At 31.5% G+C, this 22,398-nt stretch overlaps 1 protein-coding gene across 3 annotated transcripts in view; it reads right to left on the bottom strand.

Moving 5' to 3' along the window:
• Positions 1-22,398, bottom strand: part of LOC136989914 (solute carrier family 12 member 6-like) — a 149,531-nt gene that overhangs the window by 37,018 nt on the left and 90,115 nt on the right. For all 3 annotated transcript variants that reach the window (XM_067288228.1, XM_067288220.1, XM_067288236.1), the window contains 4 exons: positions 20,318-20,492; positions 16,990-17,088; positions 10,507-10,626; positions 5,369-5,562 (listed from right to left, as the gene is read on the bottom strand). In XM_067288228.1, the coding sequence (XP_067144329.1) occupies positions 5,369-5,562; positions 10,507-10,626; positions 16,990-17,088; positions 20,318-20,492 (588 nt within the window). The remainder of the gene's footprint in view (positions 1-5,368; positions 5,563-10,506; positions 10,627-16,989; positions 17,089-20,317; positions 20,493-22,398) is intronic.

Genomic DNA, 22,398 nt, shown 5'->3' on the forward strand with positions numbered 1-22,398 from the left:
TAATAATTAAATTACTTAATCAATCCAGCAAAATTTAATAAAATAATAACGTATTCAATCGCTTTTAACGATCTTCCTCAGTTACAAAAAAATACATCATTAACTATAGAACATAAAATGTGTTTGGAATAAATATAAAAAGAATAGTGCTTAATTACATCCCATTTTATTAAAACAAGATACATAGATGTACAGTACTGCCAGGTCTGATAATTTTTGTATTGTATACCGACGTAATCCCACTGTTTTCAAACTTTTAAGAAACGATAAAAAGAAAGAGAATCAGAATTCAACAACGAGTATATATTCGGTGCCTTTACACGACCAACGTTTCAATTCCAAGCTTGTTTATGTGGGTGCAACGCAAACGTTTTCCACAGCCCCTCCTGGGCTCTTCGCAGTTTAAAACAAAGGCTCAAGAGCACAAATATACAATCAGTAAGAACCTTGACAACACTGCACTGGCATCATACTCCAGACAGAAGGATGTTAACATCCAATGGGATCAAGTGGCAATTATAAAAACGACGACGAATAGGCAAACGGTCAAACATCTTGAGAGATTGGAAATCTGCAAGGCGCACATGATAACTGGTTGTATAAACCATAGAGATGCGGACTCATTGTCTACCATGTGGAGATCCTTTTACATTAATTAATGTTATTAACGGACAATGCTGGTTTCGTTGGATCTTATATACAGGGTGTTTTTTTTTAAACTGACGGTACTCAGAGACATCTGTAGAGCAATCTAACAGCCGGACTGTCGCCAAATTTGGGAGGGTGACTAAGGACGACATGAGAAAGAGATTCCGCAAAGAAAAAAGTAGTACCCAAATTTGCCGGTGGGGTGGATTTGGCGCTGTTGTAGCAAAACAGCTAAGAATCTGCATAAAATCCAGCTGCAATTAACAAACACATGAATAAATAATCAGGTGTCAGTGTAATAATGAAAGTTTAATTAATCAGCAAATAACCTCCCTTCTTCCATGTGATCACCGTCCTGCTGGACAACTCATTGCATCCTGAACACCGTGTTCTCTATGGCCGAACGTAACATGTGCGCAGAAATGTTCATCACAGTTCGAGAAATGTTGTCCTTCAAAGTCATCAAGTTTGGGACACTACCAAGATAGACCTTGGACTTTAAGTAACCCCACAGGAAAAAATAACATGGGGTTAAATCCGGGGAGCAAGGCGGCCATGCAAGTGGAAAAAAGCGACTGATGACCCTTTCTTCAGTGAAGTGCTGTAGCTTTTTCACTACAGCACCACCAAATCCTCCTCTACCGGCGAATTTAGGTACTACTTTTTTCTTTGCGGAATCTATTTTCCATGTCATCCTTAGTCACTCTCCCAAATTTGGCGACAGTCCAGCTTTTAGATTGCTCTACAGATGTTTCTCAGTACCGTCAGTTTAAAAAAAAACACCCTGTATATATTTTTTCTGCTATTTATTTTGTTTATTTATCTATATTTTGTCCATTTGTCCGTATTAATTTTTATATTTATTCCGAACACATTTTATGTTCTATATTTAATGTTCTGTTTTTTTTGTAACCGAGGAAGATCGTTAAAAACGATTGAAAACGTTATTATTTTATTAAATTTTGCTGAATTGATAAAGGTGTAGTTTATTTAACTTATTCTACTTCCAGTACATAGTTTTACATACCTATAAATAACTACAGACTAATATGTAGAGCCTATATATGAAAACTGATAAGACTGATAGCCACTTAGCCACTGATTATCTGTCCTTACATTATTATAATATATTAATATAAATTAATCAGTAGATTTACCTTTGCTATTATTTAACTTAAAGATTACGTTATAATTATAATGTAACTAAACATTTAAAGTTATTTATCTCTATCTCAAGTGTTAAACCGAACCAAAGTTAAGTTTACTACCTAAAGTGTAAGAAGTTTTACTGATTTATAGTGACCAGTCTAAATAATAAAAGCTTCTTAAGTATTTTTTTAAAAATGTTTTATTTCATTAAAAAAATACATAAATTGCAGGATAGATAGATAGATAACACTTTATTGCACCAGAAATACATCCACGCTGAATCCGCGCTGGATCCAGCTGGAATGATTTCAATCCAGCAAAAATCCAGCTGGATTCAAAACACTGCTGGATTGCAATCTCTAGTTGTATGATAACCACGTGACATAGTATGATGGTGGGATATATAAACTGACATCCTACGTGCAGATGAACTATCCTTTTCCTAACCGGGACTTGGATCAGATGTACAGAGGCTTGTTTGGAGTGGGGAGTAGAGTAGGAAGAAAGAAGGACATGGTTTGGACAACCAGTAGCAAACCACTCGAGAAGCAATTGGATGCGTATTGGATCGTAGTAAGTTATATGTCATGATAATTTATCATTATCAATAGACTGAGTATTTGGGGTGTATGACCGGATAAGACTAATATTATCATTCTCTGAGCTCATCAGTGAACCACATGGCCGAAACTGTTGGAGAGTGGAGTCTTGAACCCCCCAAAAAAAGGAAAAATTGTTCTCATACTAAGGAGATTCAGCAAGTGACCTTCATCTGTAAATTATATTGTAAATTAATTAATATTTAGATCATGTGATTGGCTCCTCGTAAAGCGATCTATTAACTGTTGCGAGTGTAGTAGTAAATAGTGTAAGTTCTGATGTATTTGTCTATTATTAAAACTATGTTAATTGAAAATCAAGGCGTTGTCTATGTAAACTCCTCATGCATACATTTTTATCCAACTTATTGTCTGGAGTACTTTTGATACTTCTTAGACACCACACATTCCTGGAAAACTATAACTGTGTTCAACTGAGCATTATTTTGATGGAAAATGGATATTTGTAGTCTAGCCAAAAGGCAGCACATTAATATGTCTAGAAATCCTGTGTCCTGCTATCCTGTCAATGTCCCATGAACCACTACTAGGGATGACCAACTATCGTACAAAATGTCTCCCCACACCAGCAAGCAGGCTACATGCCACTCAAAAATAAAAACAGAATTGAAGTTGGAAGACCACTTTTAAACACTTCAGCTCAACAATAATCCATTCCTAAACACCCTCCTACACCTACACAAACCTACACAATGATCCATTCCTAAACACCCTCCTACACCTACACAAACCTACACAATGATCCATTTCTAAACAGAATTGGAATTTGTTTTTAAAAACTAGTATTGTGCTGATAACTGATTGATAAATCAATTATTGACAGAGCACTAATTGTGAGAACTGCAACAATTCCTCCAGAATTTTTAACATACTAGTGCAAATTTTTTGACAGCTGGAAAAATTATGATGATGAAAGAAGTTGATGATCATTATATCAAGTGACCAAAAAAGTTTGTGCAGTTTTTCTATGTTATCATTCTAATGAAAATTATGTGGGCAACGTTTCAGGTACTGTACATGCATGCATTGGAATATACCCAATAGCATGTGTCATATTATCAGGTAACATCAATAAGAAGAAAAAAACAGTTCGTGAAACAATGAAAAGTGAGGAAAAGATGGTTAATCTGACTGCAGTTATTCAAGGTGCTTACTCTATAAGTTTTAACTAGGAACTAATGCAATTCAAGCAGCCTACAAATAAGTAAAGCATTTGGAGAGAATACAGTGAGCAAACATATGACCCAAAAGTGCTCAGAAAATTTTCATTGGATGATGAAGCTCTTGAAGATGCACTTTGCAAGAGAAGACTGAGCATTGTTGATGAGGATGAACTGAAAGTGGCCATTGAGTTAGATTCAAGACAAGCATGCTAGGAGTTTGCAAAAAAGTTCAATATGTGTGATAAACCATTTGTTTGCATTTGCATAGCATGGGAAAATTCTGGAAGCTGAGCAAATGGGTTACACATGAACTGAGTGCTAATAACAAGCTTCAGAGGCTTATGATCTGCTTGTCGCTGCTTTCAGAACCCAATAATGAGCCATTTTGAACTGGTTGTTGATGTGTGATGAAAAATGGGTTACATATGACAACATCAAATGTTTCTATCATTGATTATTGTCCAGTGAATCTCAATTGCATATGCCAAAGCCCAACATCCATCAATAGAAAACTTTGTTGTGTGCCTGATAAACCACAGCTGGAATTGTTCATTATGAGCTTCTTTCTCTTGGCCAAACAATCACTGCAATGTCTACTCAGCACAATTGCAATGGTTCAAGATGCACTGTTCCAAAACAACCTACACTTGTTAATTGCAAGGCATTGTGTTCCTTCTGGACAATATGTGACTTCACAGCACATGATGCATGAGACAAGCTCCATAGCCTCAATTGGGAAATTCTATCCCATCCTTCATATTCACCATCAACATCAGACATCACCTTTCTTTGGCACTGGACAATGAAATGCACAATTGATAGTTTTAAAACTGAACAGCACTGACAACAGGGTTGAAAGATTTCCTGACTTCTAAAGATTAGGACTTTTTTTAGAGCAGTATTTACAAACTTGTGTCTCATTGGGAAAATACTGTACATTGTGATGGTGCTCTAATGAATAAAATATCTTCATTCGCTTTTTACATACATTTTAATTTTAACCTCAAAAACCACAAACTTTTTTGGTCACCTGATAAATACTGACTTTTATTGGTATTTGTTAATAATTATCAGTTTCAGTATTCATGTAGACTATTGATATCAATAAATTTTAGTTTAAGTTTGATATATTAGTTACTGGCACAGCATTATTGATAATTTTCTGTATTCAATATTTTTCACTATTTATTGAAATTTATCAATTATCGATATATTAAAGAAATCTCTGTATCAAGCCCAATATTGATATCAATATCAAAATTTTGGTTTAGCACAGCCCTACTAAATGGACTATGTTGATACTTCATAGCAGTCCATGCTACTGCAGCAGCACATGCACCACTGCAAATGAAGCCAACAATATTGAGATGCTAATAGCAGAATGCATAGCAGTAACAATGCATGCAATTTTGCCTCAGATAGTTGCCTGCCAATTGTACAGGAAGAAACAGGGTTCTTTCTGCATGTCTTTGACTACATTGTACAGGCATGCTTGGTGTTCAAAGGCCACCAAACAACAAGTGTTCTGAAAATTGTGAACACAGTCTGTGAGCTTTTTTTATAAAATAATGGGGTAGAAATTCTGGCTGATTACACAGCATGCAATCAGATCTTGACTGTAATAATTTACATCCATGTCTCAGACAGGTAATTAGTCAATTCTATCTGGGTGTGGAGCTTTTTTGTCAGTGTATTTATTTGCTTGGAAAATAAACTTTCAAAACTTAAAAGCTGAATTACAATAAAAGTAATCAGTTATTTATAAAATCTAAATATTTATTTCATTACCTGCTTTAAGTTGCGATGCAAATGAAATCACTTTGCGATATTTTGGTATTAGTTCATCATTAAGTTTGCACAAAAGAAGAACTTGTGGCCTGTAGTTTTTAGTATGAGGTGGTCCTTCTTCTAGACGGAGTAAACTGTAACGTGCAGCTGATAATGCTAAACCTCTTATTCCATCTCCCCATTCCTTTTCAGCTCTAAAAACAGACATCAAATTTATTATCAATAATTTAAATTTAACAGTAATATAACATATTTCATGCACATAATTTTTGAAAAATTAACATTAAAAAATTACTTATATAAGGCAAAATGTAATTATGTAGTATTTTTTGCAAGTAAAATCTTAATTTTTATCATCAAAGATGGTATTACATAGCATTAGTAATGATGAGAAATATTAAAGAGATCATAGACATGTTAGTCAGCTTTCTGTGGTCCTGGCCAACTTACATAGGCAATAATGTTATTAACCTTAAAAAACTCGGTTTACTCGACATCATTTAACTTGTCAGAATTCTAAAAAGTGTGAAACAGAAAAAGTATGTTGATTTATCCAGTGGTGATGAGTTAAACGATGTCGAGTAAACCGAGTTTTTTAAGGTTAATAACATTAATGGCTATGTAAGTCAGCCGAGACCACAAAAAACTGACTACGTAACCGACGAGTGACGAGTTATCCGAGTGTTGACTTATGCGGAGTCGACTGTATATCAAAACAATAAAATACACCAAAAACAATGACATTTTATTATAAATCTAATGTTTTCAATCTACTTAATAGACCATCATCAGAATATTGAACATTTAATGTTTCTATGTTATATTTCTAAGTCTTTAAAAGAAAACAAGCATTTGAAAAAATCAAATACTTAATTACATCAAAAATAACATCTATTATAATGATATTTGTTATATTATCTGCAGTTTTACAATAAAAATTAATAAATAACAAATAAATATATATAAGTAATGAAATAAATAAAAATAAAAAAACAAAATACATAACAGTGTGTATAAAATTGTATTGATGTGCATGTCCTGGACATGTTATTTAATACCTACTTTCAGATATTGGTAAGAGATTCAGATCTTTTGCATTTAAACATTCGGCCACTAACTTGTGCTTAAATATTTTCATTTTTTCCTCTGTATACCTATGAGTTGAAGAACTGATATTTCTGATGATTTTTGCCTTATTCCATGGTATCAATATCCTCAGTGCTAGTGAAGCAGGCTAGAGCTGTGCTGTTTCTTCTATTATGTGCATCATATTTATGAGTGAGGTTCCTCCTAGTATAGCCAAGGTAGGCTATGCTCATGCTGTTCATCTTAGCTGGTATCCAGTAGATTCTTGTTTAAAAAAAAACCACTGAAACTGGATGATACAAATACATAATCACTACATACCCAAAAATCCAGCAGAGAATGAATAGTATATTTGAATGTACAGTACACAAGAACAAATGTTTTCTGTGGTCTTAGCCACCATCTTCAGGTTACAATAGTCCTTTAAACATAAAACAAACTTTAAATAGACTGCTTCAATTTTGAAATTATAGTGTCATCAGCAATGAAAAAATTCTTTCAAGGAGTACCAGATGCACACAGAGAAACAGCCCAACAATATGAAAACATAACTTACAATAAACATTTAATCAGCAATTATAGAGAAATCATTAGAACAAACAATACAGCATCAGCATTCAAGAGGAATCTGACAATTTATTCATTATTTAAGAACAATAAGGACATCCACAACAGAAGCAATCTTCCATGGATATGCTCCATACTGGTCATGGTTGACAGAATAACAAGAGACTATAATACATCAGGACCACCACAAGATCATTACATATACATCTCCAAGAGTGCTTAACTTCAATAAGATAGTGGCAAACCATGGTTGCTTTGTTCAGTTTACCCTTATGTCGGAACAGATGTCTACATCCACCTAGACCAGGCACAAGTCAAATTTATGGCACTTAGAAAAACTTGAGGTTTAGGCTAAAATTTAACACTGCCTTGTAAACCTTTTTAAAACCTTTCTAAGTATTGTAAATTATATTAATTACAATTTTTAAAATAGAAGTATACTGTTTGTGTAGTAGTGAGTAACTATCGATAGTGAATCATAGTACAGTACAGTAGAGCGTCTTTGATCTGAATCAATTGGGGATTGGGGTTGTTCGGATAACTGATTTTTCAGATAATCGATTATGCACAAACAAATATATTAACCCATCCGATGCTGAAATTTTTCTCCATTGCATGTCGCTTCGTGTTGAATTTTTGTCAATTTTAAGCCAAACGAAAATTTTTATAATAATAATAATCAAAGCTATTGTATTGTTAAAAATTATTTCTTTATTTTGTACAAACAAAATAAATATATTGAAAAATATAAAAACAAAAAAATTATACTTTAGAAGTTAATCTAGTATCAAAAACGTTCAATTCAGCATGACACAGTCCGACTGGAAAGCTTTCGGTTAACCGAAATTTTGGTTAACTGGCTTTCGGATAAACGATGCTCTACTGTATATAAATATTGATAAGTGTATGATTTTAGGGATGTTGTCATGAGAATGTTGTACTGAGTCTAGATGTATTGTGTAAAACTCCAATAAGAAATCTAACTGAAAAGGGCACAGCAAAAAGTTTGAAATGCATTTTAGATGTCAGAGTTCAATGATTTATTTCATCATAAAACTATCAAGTATAATATACGAGTTTCAAGTCTTTTTGTGTGATATCCCTTAAAATAACTGGAATACAACAGTATATGAGAAGTAATTAAATAATGCTATTGAGCCAAATTTGAGTCAAACATATGGACAGTTTGCAAAAATATTTGGTTTGAGTGATGAAACCATTCAACTTCACTTGCATCAACTGGGAAAAGTATATAAATTAGCCAAATGGATTCCACATGAACTCACAGCAGAAAACAAATCCTAGAAATTTTTAATTTCTTTCTTGTCATAAGAGCAAGCTGTTTTTGAACAGACTACTGATATGCAATGGAAAACAGATCATGTACTGCAACACTATGTGATCTTATCATTGACTATCATCAAAGAAACCTGCATCTTCTATATCAAAAGCTGCACTTCATCAACAGAAGATTTTGTTGTGTTTGATGGAATATAACAGGTATTGTTCATTATTAGCTCTCAAAGCCAAACAATAACAGGGAAAGTTTTCTGTGCTCAGCTGCAATTTGTGCAAAGAAAATTTTCCAAAAATAGCCAGCCAATTAATTGCGAGAGTGTTGTGTTTCTTCAAGGTAGCACAGAATTTCACACTTCAAGAGTGACTCAGGAAAAGCTCCATAGGTTTTCTTGGAAAATTCTATCCCATCCACCATATTCACCAGACCTCTCACCAACTGATTTTCATTTTTTCTTATCACTTTACAATCATATGCATAACCAACAATTTCAAAATCAAGAATTGAAAAGGCATTGAATGAGAATTTTGCTCCTAAAGACAGAATTTTATAAGACATGAATTTATAAAAATGTTTCTCATTAGGAGAAGTTATTGTAACGGTGCTTATTTTAAGAATAAAATATCTCTGATTTGTTTTTATGATCTTTTAATTGTGTCTTAGAAAACCATGCAAACTTTTCTGGTTAACTGATAAAAAACATACTTTCTGATTAACTCTATATGTAAGATGCTGTTAGTAGTGATTGTTAATGGCAATTTATATTCAATTGTTTTTGTCAGTTTTGATGTAACATTCTGTAACATATATTATAAATAAAACTTTTTAATTTTTGGACTTAAAAACGGAGGATCTTAAGTTGCATTTTTGTCATCTTATTCTTTTCTATTTCTGTAAAAATAAAAACTCTACAACTGCATAAAAAAACTGTACTGTTTATTTGGAAGCTGTAGTGATGTCTATTCATGTCAAAAGTGGTTTAAGAGGTTCCATACAGGAAATTTTACTTTAAAAGATGCACCATGATCTGGAAGACCCTTAGTTGTTGATGGTGATGCAATCACTGCATTAATTGAACAGAATCCACATTACATCACCAGGGAAATTGTAGAAGCGTTATCTATTGCTCAGGGTTGTTGGCCATTCACCCAACTTAGGATACATATGCTATGATATTTGGGTACCACATCAATTCAGCAAGAGAAATCTGACAGAATATCTGCCTGTAATTTGCTGTTAAAATGTATCCTTTTTTGATGGAACCTTTTCTGAGGAAACTAATTACTAGCAATGAAAAATAATATGCAGCAAAAAAGATAATGGAAGAAGTCAACCCCTCTGCAATGCAGTCAAAACCAGTTCACATCCAAAAAAAGATTATACTGAAAATATGTTAGGGCTAGTAGAGAATTATATAATATGAACTGTTACTTCAAAATCAAACCATTAATACAGAGAAACACTATTTCCAACTTGATAATCTGAAAACAACCATCAAAGAAAACTGGTCACATTATCAAGAAAAAAATTATTAGAAGTTGAATGGGATGTTTTATGCCACCCCCATATTCTCCCAATCTCACATCTTCATATTATCATTTATTTCAATCTTTCTATAATAGTTTGCAATAACATAGAAATGCGAGAAATGACCCAGAGACATTTTTCAACAAAATATCCTCAAAATTCTCTGCACATAGAATGGATCTACCCAACAGATGGGTTGAAGTAATAGAAAATTTGAATAGAAAAATAAAAAAGGTGCATATATAATTTAATAAAGTTACTAAATTTTAAAAATAAAAAAAATATTATTTTGTCTAACATGAATAAACTTTTTGATCAACCTTATAATTAATAGCAAAAATTCTGAAATGTTACCAAATATTTAGAAATAATTCATACCAAACAAAATAGGAATATTTGGAATATTTTAAGTTTAAGGTATTATCCAACTACAACTTATATCTATGTTCATAAATGTCAGCCTAAGTAATTTTCCAGCAGTGGAGTAGATAATTTACAATTAAATCATCCACTGCTGGAAAAGTACTTAGGTTGACATTTTCAAACATTCCTACAATGTTTAGTCTTTGAATAAATCAAGAAGCATAGTGATACTATAAAGAAAATATTTATTTATAGATATATTTGTGTAGTTACAATTACTAAGTAAATTTATGCTTACCCTCTATATTCAATGTACTTATAAATAATTCCAGCAATTCCCATAGATGAAAGTGCATAATACCAACTGCTAAGAAACATAACAACCAAACATAAAAGTGCCCCAATCAGAGAAAGTGACCTACAATAAATAAATAAATTTATTTAAGTTTATTATAATAATAATATTAAAATTTAACTTTATTATTATAATCATTATAGCAAGAGAGATTTTTTAAAATTATTAATTCTTTTTAAAAAATAGTATAATTGATCATTTCTATAAAATATAAAATGATTTGAAAAATAATACTAATGTTTTCTTTTAAAAATGAGCTGATAAATATTTATTTTATATTTTAACACATTAACCATTTTATGAGTGATGAATGACTCTTAACTGGTGTCCTGTATGGCATGCACTGCCCAAGTGTATAGCTCTTGTGGGAGGTGAAAGTGATACCTCAAGAATGGCTTGAGATAATGACATCATTTCTGCACTATGAGCTACCTACCATATCTTGATGTAGTCATTTTGGAGTAGACCTATGAATCATGGTGTTGCATACTATGTGGAGGACATCAAGCCACAGTGAATTATACTTGACAGAGGATGATGTGTCACTTCTGGTATTTCTGACTACATGGAGGATAGCAGAAGATGGTATACAAGAAACCACTCAAGTTATTTGACTTCCTGCTCATAAATTTAAGTCTCATATTAGTACAAGAAGGTAAGAAAGCAATTTTGAACTGTTTAGAATTGCTGTGTAAGTATAGGCTAATTCAAATTTTTTATTTATCATGCAGAATGTTGCAAAAGTATTCCAAGCTTTTGAGTGATGAGCTAATGCAAGCACTTAATAATGAGGACAAATCTGATTTGGAAGATGAAGTCAATTCATAGGAAAACTTATCAGAGACTTACTCGAAAGAAGAGTATCTTCTGGACACTTCAGGAAAAGAAAGTATCTCAGACACTGATGGTGATCCAACTAAAAATGATAGTGATAAATCTGCTGATGAAGGTGATGATATTGACGATGCTAATGCCTCCTCCTTGCGCATGTGGAAATCTATTTCAATCAAACCACAAAAGTTTCCTAATTTTTCTGGCTATCAGACACTATATCTCACAGTTGCTGATCCCAATGATTCAGTTTATGTATATCAACTGTTCTTGACACAACATTCTTGATATGATTGTTCTTAAGACAAATAGGTTTTTACAACAATTTTTGGCATCCAGAAATTTGAAGGCAACATTAAGACTCCAGAGTTGGGTAGGCATAAATAGAGAAGAGATGCATAAATATTTCTTGAAAAAATTTTTATGGGAAATAATTCACTTCCAAGCATAGAACTGTCAAAAAATGAAATTTATCAAAATATTTTCATACAATAAAAATCATTATCAGAGAGAAATTTAAAATTATCTTCAAATTCTGGCATTTTGTCAAAAATGAAGCAATTGATACCAATGATAGGTTATGCAAAATCAAGCCATTTTTGGAAAAACTGGTAACATTTTGTCAAATACAAAGAGATGTTACCTTAACAAAAGGCTTTATTCAAGTCTAAAAATACACTACAAGAATTTGGTAACTGCCAGTTCAAACATTGTGGTTACAACTGAACACAACAGTGTGTCACACTACCACAACATTCAGTCAAGCACTCATTCCTGAAGGCAATTCTGTGATTGGTAAATCAATGGTTCCCTGGAGAGGAAGACTCCTGCTTCATCAATACCTTCCTGGAAAGTCACACAAGTATGGCATCAAATTATATAAATTGTGCATTCACAATAGATAGAAAAGGTTTATATAGGAAAAGCTGAAAACAACAAAACATTTCTCATTTACACAAAGTCTGCATTATTAAACTTTGTTAGTTTTGTTGAATGAAGGTTCATACTGTACCCTGATAACTTTACATAAATGCTGATCTTGCTCATGATTTGTCAGATAATAAAACCAGACATGGTGAAACTTTGCAAGTCAACAGGAAAGGAATCCCCCAGAAGTAAAATCCAAAAAACTGAAAAAGGGAGAAACATTTCAGTAAAATATCGACATACATCACAATAACTTATGAATATGAAAGCTTATCAGTTCTTTGATGTTAATTAAGAGTTTTATTAAGAAACATACAAACATTTTCCATATATACAAAAATGTCTTCATCAAGTAACTTACAAATAACAAAATTGTTTCACAATATTTTTGAGAACACATTTTACACAGACCATATTCAACATGCAAGAGAATTTTAGAACATTAATTAAATACATTTTTTTAAAGTATGTGCAAAATGAAAATAAGAAACATTTGGAATGATAAATCATCAAGTTATATATGGGTGAATAAAAGACAGATGCTAATGCTTTCAAGAATTGAGAACATGACGACAAACTGGTTGATACAGGAAAGAAGCAAACACACACACACTTTTACTTGTTACTTCAGCAAGTAAAAGTGTCTGTGTGTGTTTGTTGAACTGTTCCAGCTTTTAGAATTACAGAAAAGAAGAATAAGAATACAAAAAAAGCCATAATGAAGCCACAGATGTTCATTCATACAATAACATGAAACAAGACATCAATCAGATGAGTATTTACTTTTCACCTCTGCAAAAAGAAGTTAAGTGGTATCATAAACCCATATCAGCCTACTGAAACTTTGGGTTGGTAGGCTGTTATGCCTGCAGTTGGAATTGCTCATCACATACATGTGCAATATTCCTTGCTAGAGTAAAAGTCTAAAAATATGTAATTTCTAGACAGCAATGAGCTCAGATTGGAGAAATCACCTAACCTAACACTATTATGCTTACAAGGAAGAGCCAAATCTAAACCTTGGAAAAGAAAGATGATCTTATAAGGAAGACATGATGCCAATAAAAGGAATGCTACCATATAGCTCAGAAGACTTTAGGAAGCCACAAACAGATGCTTCAACAAAGCAAGTCAATATATTTTGTCAATATTGCTCATGCAAGCCTGCCTTATGTTTTGTGTTGCTATGTTTCAATAAAATGCTTACAAAAAATAATATAATTCTTTAAAAAAAGAATATAATTTTAAAAAATATATATTATATTTACTTAATTACTGTAACAATGATATAGTGTAAAATAGACACACTATACCATTACTGCAACAGGTAGCATATAGCACTTACCTGCATGGAATCGAAAGTGTTAGTCTGTGAAAAGTTTATAGTAAGTATATAAATACTTAATTTTCTACATCTAACAACTCAGGTTTTTTCCATTTCTGAATGGTACTTTCTCAATTCTAACAAACACCTTCCAGTAACTGAGTGATAAACCACCGAACTCCAATAGTTACTTAGCTATAGGTTTGGGCATGGCCAATGAGGTTTTCTTGGTTTTCTTCACATTAGTAATGCCTAAATAGGTTCCTGCTTCCCATAAAAGTCTTCCCAGGTTGTATCACCTTGGCAGATCACTCACATCACATTGCCACAAATAAACCAAACTAATTCTAACAAGCTATTAGTTATTGTGACATTGTCACAATGCCAGGCTGAAACTTTTCATCACAACATTTTCAAGTTTTTTAGTGGTGGTCTTATCCATGTAGATCATACTTTTCCTGTTAACAATAGAGTCATGTTGGTCATTATCTAACTCCATTCAGGGGAAATTTTTGAATCAAAGTAACACTACTTCTGTTCCAAACCCGAAGTTTCTATAGTTAATCTGGACCTTCTGCCCTGGTCTTTCCCAAGATTAAGGAAGGACAGGCAGACAGGACAACAGTCAGAATACAGGTCTACAATTTCTTTAAATTGCAGCCCAATAATTTTTCTATAAATGCAATATTTACAAGAACATACTTCCTACAATCTGTTGCCAAAATTTAAACATTTTATTATCACATAAAAGCAATTATTTTAGCCTTTTTACAATATTTTTGGGTTACAATTGTAGACTTATAAATTTCCAGTGTAGTCCATCTGTCCATCCTTCCTTAATCTCGAGAACAGATTTAGCTACATGAAAATCAAGACCAAATGTAGAAAGCTTAGGGGCAGGAGGCCCCAGTTAACTATATACAAACTTCCGATGCAAACCAGAAGTCATGTTATTTCAATTCAAAAATTTTTTCTGAAAGGAGTTAGATATGACCAACAGGACTCTGTTGCTAACAGGAATATATGATGTGCAGGAGCAAATCAATTTCAAATTTACTCTATCAATTTCAGATGAATTATGAAAATTTCATTGACTATCTTATGAACTATCCATGTACTTATAACTTTTATCTTTGAGTATGAGTATGATCATGTGCATTAAAATGAATGTAAATCAATATCACTTAACATTTACTTTTAATGTAATAAGGTTTATTTTAAACTAAACATTCTAAAACAAAGGACAATATCTCACATCAACAACGATGTGTTAAATTTCACAATTTTTATAATTAAATTACACATTTATTTCAGATAACCAGTTATTGAAAATACATTAAAACTTTCTGTTCAACACAATATAACCTTTACTTATTCACCATGACATCGGAAGGCATTGCTGTACTAATTATAATGTCTTTAAATTTCAAAAGATAACTTTATAAAGCCTACAAGACTAAATCTAAGTACTGTTTTATATGTATCAAATAATCTAAATAAGATTAAAAATTGTGACAATGTTGCAATAAATAATTGCTCATTTTATTCAAACAAGTCATATGAAGTCTGTCAGATGTTAAGGTTAGCAACTTCTGTCACTTGTAGGACCATCACAACCTATCCAACAAGGATAACTTTTCAAATATTAATAATAGACCAGTATTAATTAGTAGTCATTGAAGGTCCTCTCTTCTGGGAGGAAGACAATGAATTACTTCAACCCCTTTCTGCATCACTCTCTTCTTTCTATTAGACCAGCAATATGGTGGCAATAGGAAAACTACATAATATAAGGTTACCAGAGAGCACAGAATATGTTTTAAGTGGTTTTCAAGGGTGTAGAGTTTAAATATTTGGTTTGTATTTTTGCAAAACTTGATTGGTTGGCAGATTACCATTTGATTTTTTGGCTGTGAATGATATAGTTTTTTAGAGTTAACATTAAGAAGAAATATGATATCTTAAGATATCATATTTTCAATTGGTGTCTGCTCGACCAATGAAATTGTGCCATTTTGTACCATCTGAATGTAGCAATAAATATGACAATGGTAAACTGAAATAACCAAACTCTTTATATGGTTAATGTTTTATTGTTTGTTATATTATAGTATTTGATTTATTAACTACATAGGTTATTTTACATAAGAATTTATCACACCGAGTGACCAATCTAACATTTTAAGAATTCCTCTACTGTACACAATTTAAAGAATTTTTAAAATGTGTTAGATTGGTCACTTGGTGTGATAAACTCTTACGTAGATAACCTTTATAAATATAAATTAAATACTATAATATAGTAGAAGGTTTGGAAGAACGAAATAATCTTAATCTTTGCTGTTGTTATTTTTTCCTGAGCACCAGCTAGTAGCAAAATAAATTAACATGGTAAGCACAGCAAACAAAAACAAAAAAAAAATAAAATAAAATAGAATATAAACAAGGCATAAGACCACAATACATATTTTGTGTTAATCCTTTTAATTTTCCCTATTGTTGATTGATATCTGTACTTATTGTCTCCAGATTGCTCAGTGCTATTTTTTTATAGTAAAGTAGAATAACTATGCAACGTCTATACATTTCAACCACTTCTTGTTTTACAACTGCATTCTATATTGAAACATGAAGTATTCACCTTGCATGACATATTGTGAGGTGAATCACTTGGGGCTATTACCTACAAATGCATCACAAAAAAACGTCCATGTCACTGTTACTTTTGGCTGTTATTCCACACAAAATTATGCAAATAGCTTTTAATGCCACCTCTCTTTCTTCCAAGCAGTTTTCTTTCATCAAAATAAACAAAAATTTTAAAGAAATTGATGTTTATATATCACCATCCACAACAGATATAATAATGAATAAAATAATAAATAAAAATTTAGAAGAAATGATATAGCTACTTGATTTTAATGATCGTAACAACTTAATCCTGTTAATGTGGTTACTTTGTGAGCAATTATATTGCCTTGATTTCTGCACCATTTGTATTCATTGATAGTAGTAAATATCAATATAAAGATGAATCTTTAAATGATTAATAAAAGCAAAAGTACTCTGACATTTATTTAATGTAATTTCAATTCTTTTCTCAAGAATAAAAGAAAATAGATATATTGATCTATTATAACCATATAAAAACTACTAAAATCCAGCAAAATCTCAATTTACTAAAATAAAATGAATTTTTTTTATTTACTGTATTCATATATATTAATTTTCAAATAGTCAAATAACAGATAAAAAACTTATTATATTAAGTAAATAAGTTTTTTATGAATTAACTACTAAATGAAATTACCAATGAAATTAATGAATGTACTAAATGAATTTACCAATGATAAAATTTAAATCTTGGTCGCCAACTAGGACTACGTAATAAACTCTGGAGAGTACACGCAAGGTTAACAAACATGTAGCACATCAGGAAAAACCTAAAATTAAATAATTAAAAAAATTTAATTGTAAATTTTAAAAAGTTTCTCAAAAATAATGCATATAATTCCTATTTTCATAAAAAGCTTAATTATTACAAGAATTTCCATTCACAAGACAAAATTCAAACCTAATAATCATTATTTCTGTTGTAAACAAGAATTAATGTAATATCCTGTCTATAATCTTCAAGTGTAATTTTGCATTGTCATTTGTTTGCACAAATGAAATGATATAATTTGTAAGAACATTTAATAATTAAGAATGTTTTAAAAATTCTGGGTAGTAACTACTAGTAACCACTCAACATATAGTTTAGAGAGCTATTTTGGATTATTCATGTTTCCTGTGCACATCTGTGCACTAAGGATAATTGGGAGCTTGTATATTATTGGCACAAACTTTATTTTAATTTTATTTTTTATTTGAGTAAAAACTGAAATAGATTTAATTAACTGCTTTAGCACTTAATACCAATTTTTAATACCAATTGGCATATAAAAATTATTGTGTATTGAAAGAAATCAGAAGAAAAGTGCAATTGTACAAACATATTGTCAAATTTAAAATTAAATAAATATCTCAAAGACTGATATTTTATAATAAGCCAAACAATTGCAAGATTAATCAGGCTACTTTACCCCTACTATTAACAATTAAATGCTGAGTAATCTAGTACTAGATAAGCATTAGGTAAGCATTAGATGCAATCTCTTATTAAATTTAATACTTATTAAATAATTTAGAATGTTCTGGAAGAAACGAATTGGCCTGGAGCAGGACTCAAACCAGCAACTGCCACTTACCATGTGGATGCATTGTCTGGAAATGGAGGATCAGACCTATTTAATTTAGATATAACAAATCTTGGTTACCGTGATTAATCCAGCAATCATTTGATTCAAATTAAATTTTTTCTGACTGTTTCAATTGTGAGATAATGTTGAAAAGAAAGACTGATTAATTTAAATACATATAGTAACAGTCATAAAAAATGACATATTTAAAGTTAAAACTTAGTCTACTCAAGTATATGTAGCATCCTTAAATGCAAATTCTAAAAATTTTTTAAAAAAGAATAATTTTTAAGAAAAAGTAGTATGAATACTTTTTCTTAGAATTAAAATCACATAGAGATTTTTTAAAAAGGCAAATTTATTGAAACACTAGCTGTGCCCACGGTTTCGCCCACGTGGAATTCAGTTTGTGACTATAACAGTATCAGTAAAAAATCGATATACAAATTTTTATCACTCTCCTAAAGTAAGTATTTTTATTCAAAAATCACATAAATTTTCATTGTTAATTTTTTTGTGAGAATCCGAATTAATCGACAAAACAAAAAATAATTTTAACTTGTTACTATGGCATATTATTTTATTATTTTCTTTGTTCTTTATACAAATTTTGGAATTTTTCCCACTGGAGATGGCTATATTTCCTTTCCCACCATTTGTTTCCTCTCCCCGCAGAACTCAAATCTGAGTCAGAGGGGAACTAAAGACAAAATTACTCCAAAAGAATAAGAGAGTACAGGGACAACATAGGTATTAATAGCTTTAATAGTATGTTTTGTCCTTAGGTGTGTTTTTAATACTGCATGTAATCTGTTCTGGTATTCAAGTGTCAGCCTTTGTTTTATCTGTGAATGTTCTGTAAATTTGGCCTGTCGGAATCTTAAATATTTGTAAAACTCACACTCTTCCATTTCTTCAATGTACTTACTTTATAATTATTATCTAAAATAAAGTGTAATAGTAAAATAACATTTTAATGTTTGAGATCCTACTTTCTAAAACTGTATATTTGTAAGAGCTGTGCTTCCAGCAACTGCTGCAGACATGCAGGGTATGTGATAGGCTAAATTATGCAAAAGTTTTATTTCCATTCTAGTGATTTTCTGTGACGTATAAATGATCATGAATTACATGCCACTACTGGTTATATACATGAAAATAAGATAATTAATTGATTAAAGAGCATTAACTGATATTTCAATTAATTTTACTATTTATAGATAGAACTTTAAAACTAACAAATCTAAGAATATAATATTAATAATGTATGTATGATTAATTATTTTGACTATTATTGGGTTGTTTGGAAAGTAATTTTGTTTTTTCCATAGAAAAATAAACACAATATTCTTATAATAAATAAATATTTTATTGAATTATATATTGACCATTTTGGTCAAATACCTGTTGAAATCTTTCTGGTAGTAGCATGATTTCACATTCATAAAAATTTTGATAGTTGTTTACAAAAAACTGATCCAAGTGATTTTTGATATTGTCATTTCAAGTAAATGTCTTACAGTTAAAAAAAATTTGTATAGACTGGAACAAGTAATAATCTGAGTGTGCCCGATCTGGTGAATATGGTTGGTGTGATAACATATCCCATCTAAGCTATAACAGTTTCTGATGAGTTACCAAACTTGTGTGAAATTTGGCATCATCATGGTAAAACACTACACTTTGTTTGTTGATCAATTCTGGCCTTTTCTGTTTGATGATATTACTCAATTTGTTTACTCGATGGCAGTACACTTTCGAATCAATTGTGAAATTGTCTGGTAAAAGCTCAAAAACAAATTTCTTTCAAATCCAACCATAGAGAGCATCTCTCTTCAATAACATGTGGAACCCATATATCTGGCTTTGAAGTGAAACCAATTCGTTTTAAGTAATAATAAATGGTTCATTTTAACAGATTTAATCTCTTAGTGATTTCACAGTGTTGTTATATGGCAGATTGCTTCAATCACTACCTTTATTTTGTTTTCATTGGCTTCAAATGACCATCCAGAATGTGGTGTATCTTCAATATTAAAATTGCCAGAATGCAATTGTTTAAACCAGTTTTGGCACTGTCTTTCTCTCAACACATCCCCAAACATGTACCACAAGTTTTTTCTTGTTTGAACAGCATTTTGATTTTTTAGTTATAAAAAAGCAAAATATGCCGAAAATGATGCTTTCTATTTTCCATATTTGATGGGTCACCGAAAAAAAACAATTGTACAGAATCAAACAAAATTTTTTACAAATAAGCTTTAAAATGTCAGCTGTCAAATTATATAATGAAAATGTGGTTTAAAATCAAATTGGCTGATAAAAATACATCTAATTCCTCTAGTAATAAAAAAACGAAATTACTTTCCGAACAACCCAATACATGTAATTAGAATAATGATAAAAGACAAAAGTATCAATATATACTTACATTGTTAATATAGGTGCAATATAATCTAAATTGCCAATTAAAATTCCAATTTCACAAATACTCAACGTTACAAATAATGCTCGTGCCGGTTCATTTCTTGAAGAAACAGTAGCAAATGGATTGAGAAAAGGTATGATCTGATCCTGGGCAATTGCATGAAGTAAACGTGGAGCTCCTATGATGACAATAAAAAAAAACCTTTCAAAAATATTTTGTTTTTCTTGCCAAAATTATGTGATAAAAATGAAATTATTCTCATTAAAAACATATCAAATGTAAAATGACATGAAATCAAAATCAACACAGTTTATTTAATTCAATTTACATGTAAGTTCTACTACTCAAAACTGGAAATACATTGATAAACACTAAACATATAACCAATATCCAGCAAGAAGAAATTACAAAAAAAGCAAACATTTTCAACCATGTTTAATGGGCATCATCAGGTTAACTGACCTTCACAGTTTAAACATAGCTGTTAAAACAAACTGTTCAAATCAAAACATTACTAGGAATAAATGATTGCAGTCCAATAGTTAAAAGAGGGGTAATGTAAGAGAAAGAGTGTTATAAGATTAAACTCCATAGATTGACTTCCATGCAGGAGGAAGGCATCTACATCTCTAAAGTTGATAGTTGCATTTTTTCTTGCCTCTTTGTGAATTTCTAATTGTTCTAAATATCTAAGCCATTCTTTGTCAGGAAGTATGCTCAGTCAGAGACAAAAGTTGTTTTAGCCCTAGCCCTAGATTTTTAAAGTGGCTTTCCATTTAATAGTATTCTTTGTGAGCATCTTTTATACCAACAATGATTTTTTTGATATTAGGCATTACATGCTGTGGACGTGGCTTGGTAGAACCAGGAGCATACATAGGACCGACCATATGTCATGGTGCATACAAGGTAATCCAGAGGTAAAATGTCCCAGAAAATTAATAGGCATAACAGGTGCTTCTTTTTTATTTGGTTAAAGCTATTGTAATATCCAATTTAATTTCTAAAGAAAGTTTTTTGACAAATTTTTATATTAGATGGAAAGCCACTTTAAAAATCTGTCTCATGAATAACGAGACCTAAGATAGTACATTTTGGCACAATTTCCAGAAAACCAAGAAATGGTTGGCTGGCAAACATGTCATTGTTTTGAAAGCTGATAAAAGCAGAGTCCTCATTCTATTAAAGGAAGATACTTACAGATCTCTCATGCATCAATACATCAAGGATACAGACTGTGAACTTGTTGATGACAGTTATGTAGACAAATTACAAGCTCAGGTTACACATTCTACACATACATCCCTGACCAAGAAGTTGAACAGGGCAGTTGTTTCCTCACCAGTGTTATAGCACGCATATGGTGATTTGTGATCTAACAAAGAGATAACAAGTAGTACAATAAAAACGTTCTTTATTTCACTTGTGGCCTTTACAATAAGCAGGATTCTTATGGATTCTGATACTCCTCATGGTCCGTTCGTGTTCTTGTACGAACAATTAACACTAGACCCAAGCAGAACGGTTGACGCTATTCCCGCGCAAATAAAAATAATAAAAAAAAACGGTCAATTTTAATCTACCGCGGTACAAAGAAATCTTATATCTAAAGAACTAAAAACTACTTAGGCTAACAAAAAAGGGAAGAAGGAAAGGATAGAGAATAGGACAAGTATATCGATAGCATAAGACAAGAAGGGTACCCAAAATTGGTGGACACTCTTGTGGTGGTGGTGGCCGAAATATTTCTTTCGTGATGGTTGAGGAAAAACGACGTAAATATACTCAATCAAAAACTTTCCTATAACTTTCCAGAAGTTCTGAGATCAAAATATTCAGTCTTAGCTTAACTAACGTCTCTCCAACTGAGGCTAAAACTGTCTGGAGAACACTACACTGTCTTCTTCTTTCGACATCCCAGCTAAAAGTGGCTTATCCGCTCTTACTTTTGCCCTCAGGGTTACTACCTTTCTTTTGTGTTCGAAGTAGGTGACTCACCACCCATACTTTTTTTTTTTTTTAACTCTTTCCGCCCTGTGGGCACTAAGAGGGCCTCTTTTAGTAAGCCCATTATGGGTTCGGCC

This window comes from Centruroides vittatus, unplaced genomic scaffold, assembly GCF_030686945.1.
Source record: "Centruroides vittatus isolate TY-2023 unplaced genomic scaffold, ASM3068694v2 contig_1309, whole genome shotgun sequence".
Taxonomy (NCBI): domain Eukaryota; kingdom Metazoa; phylum Arthropoda; class Arachnida; order Scorpiones; family Buthidae; genus Centruroides; species Centruroides vittatus.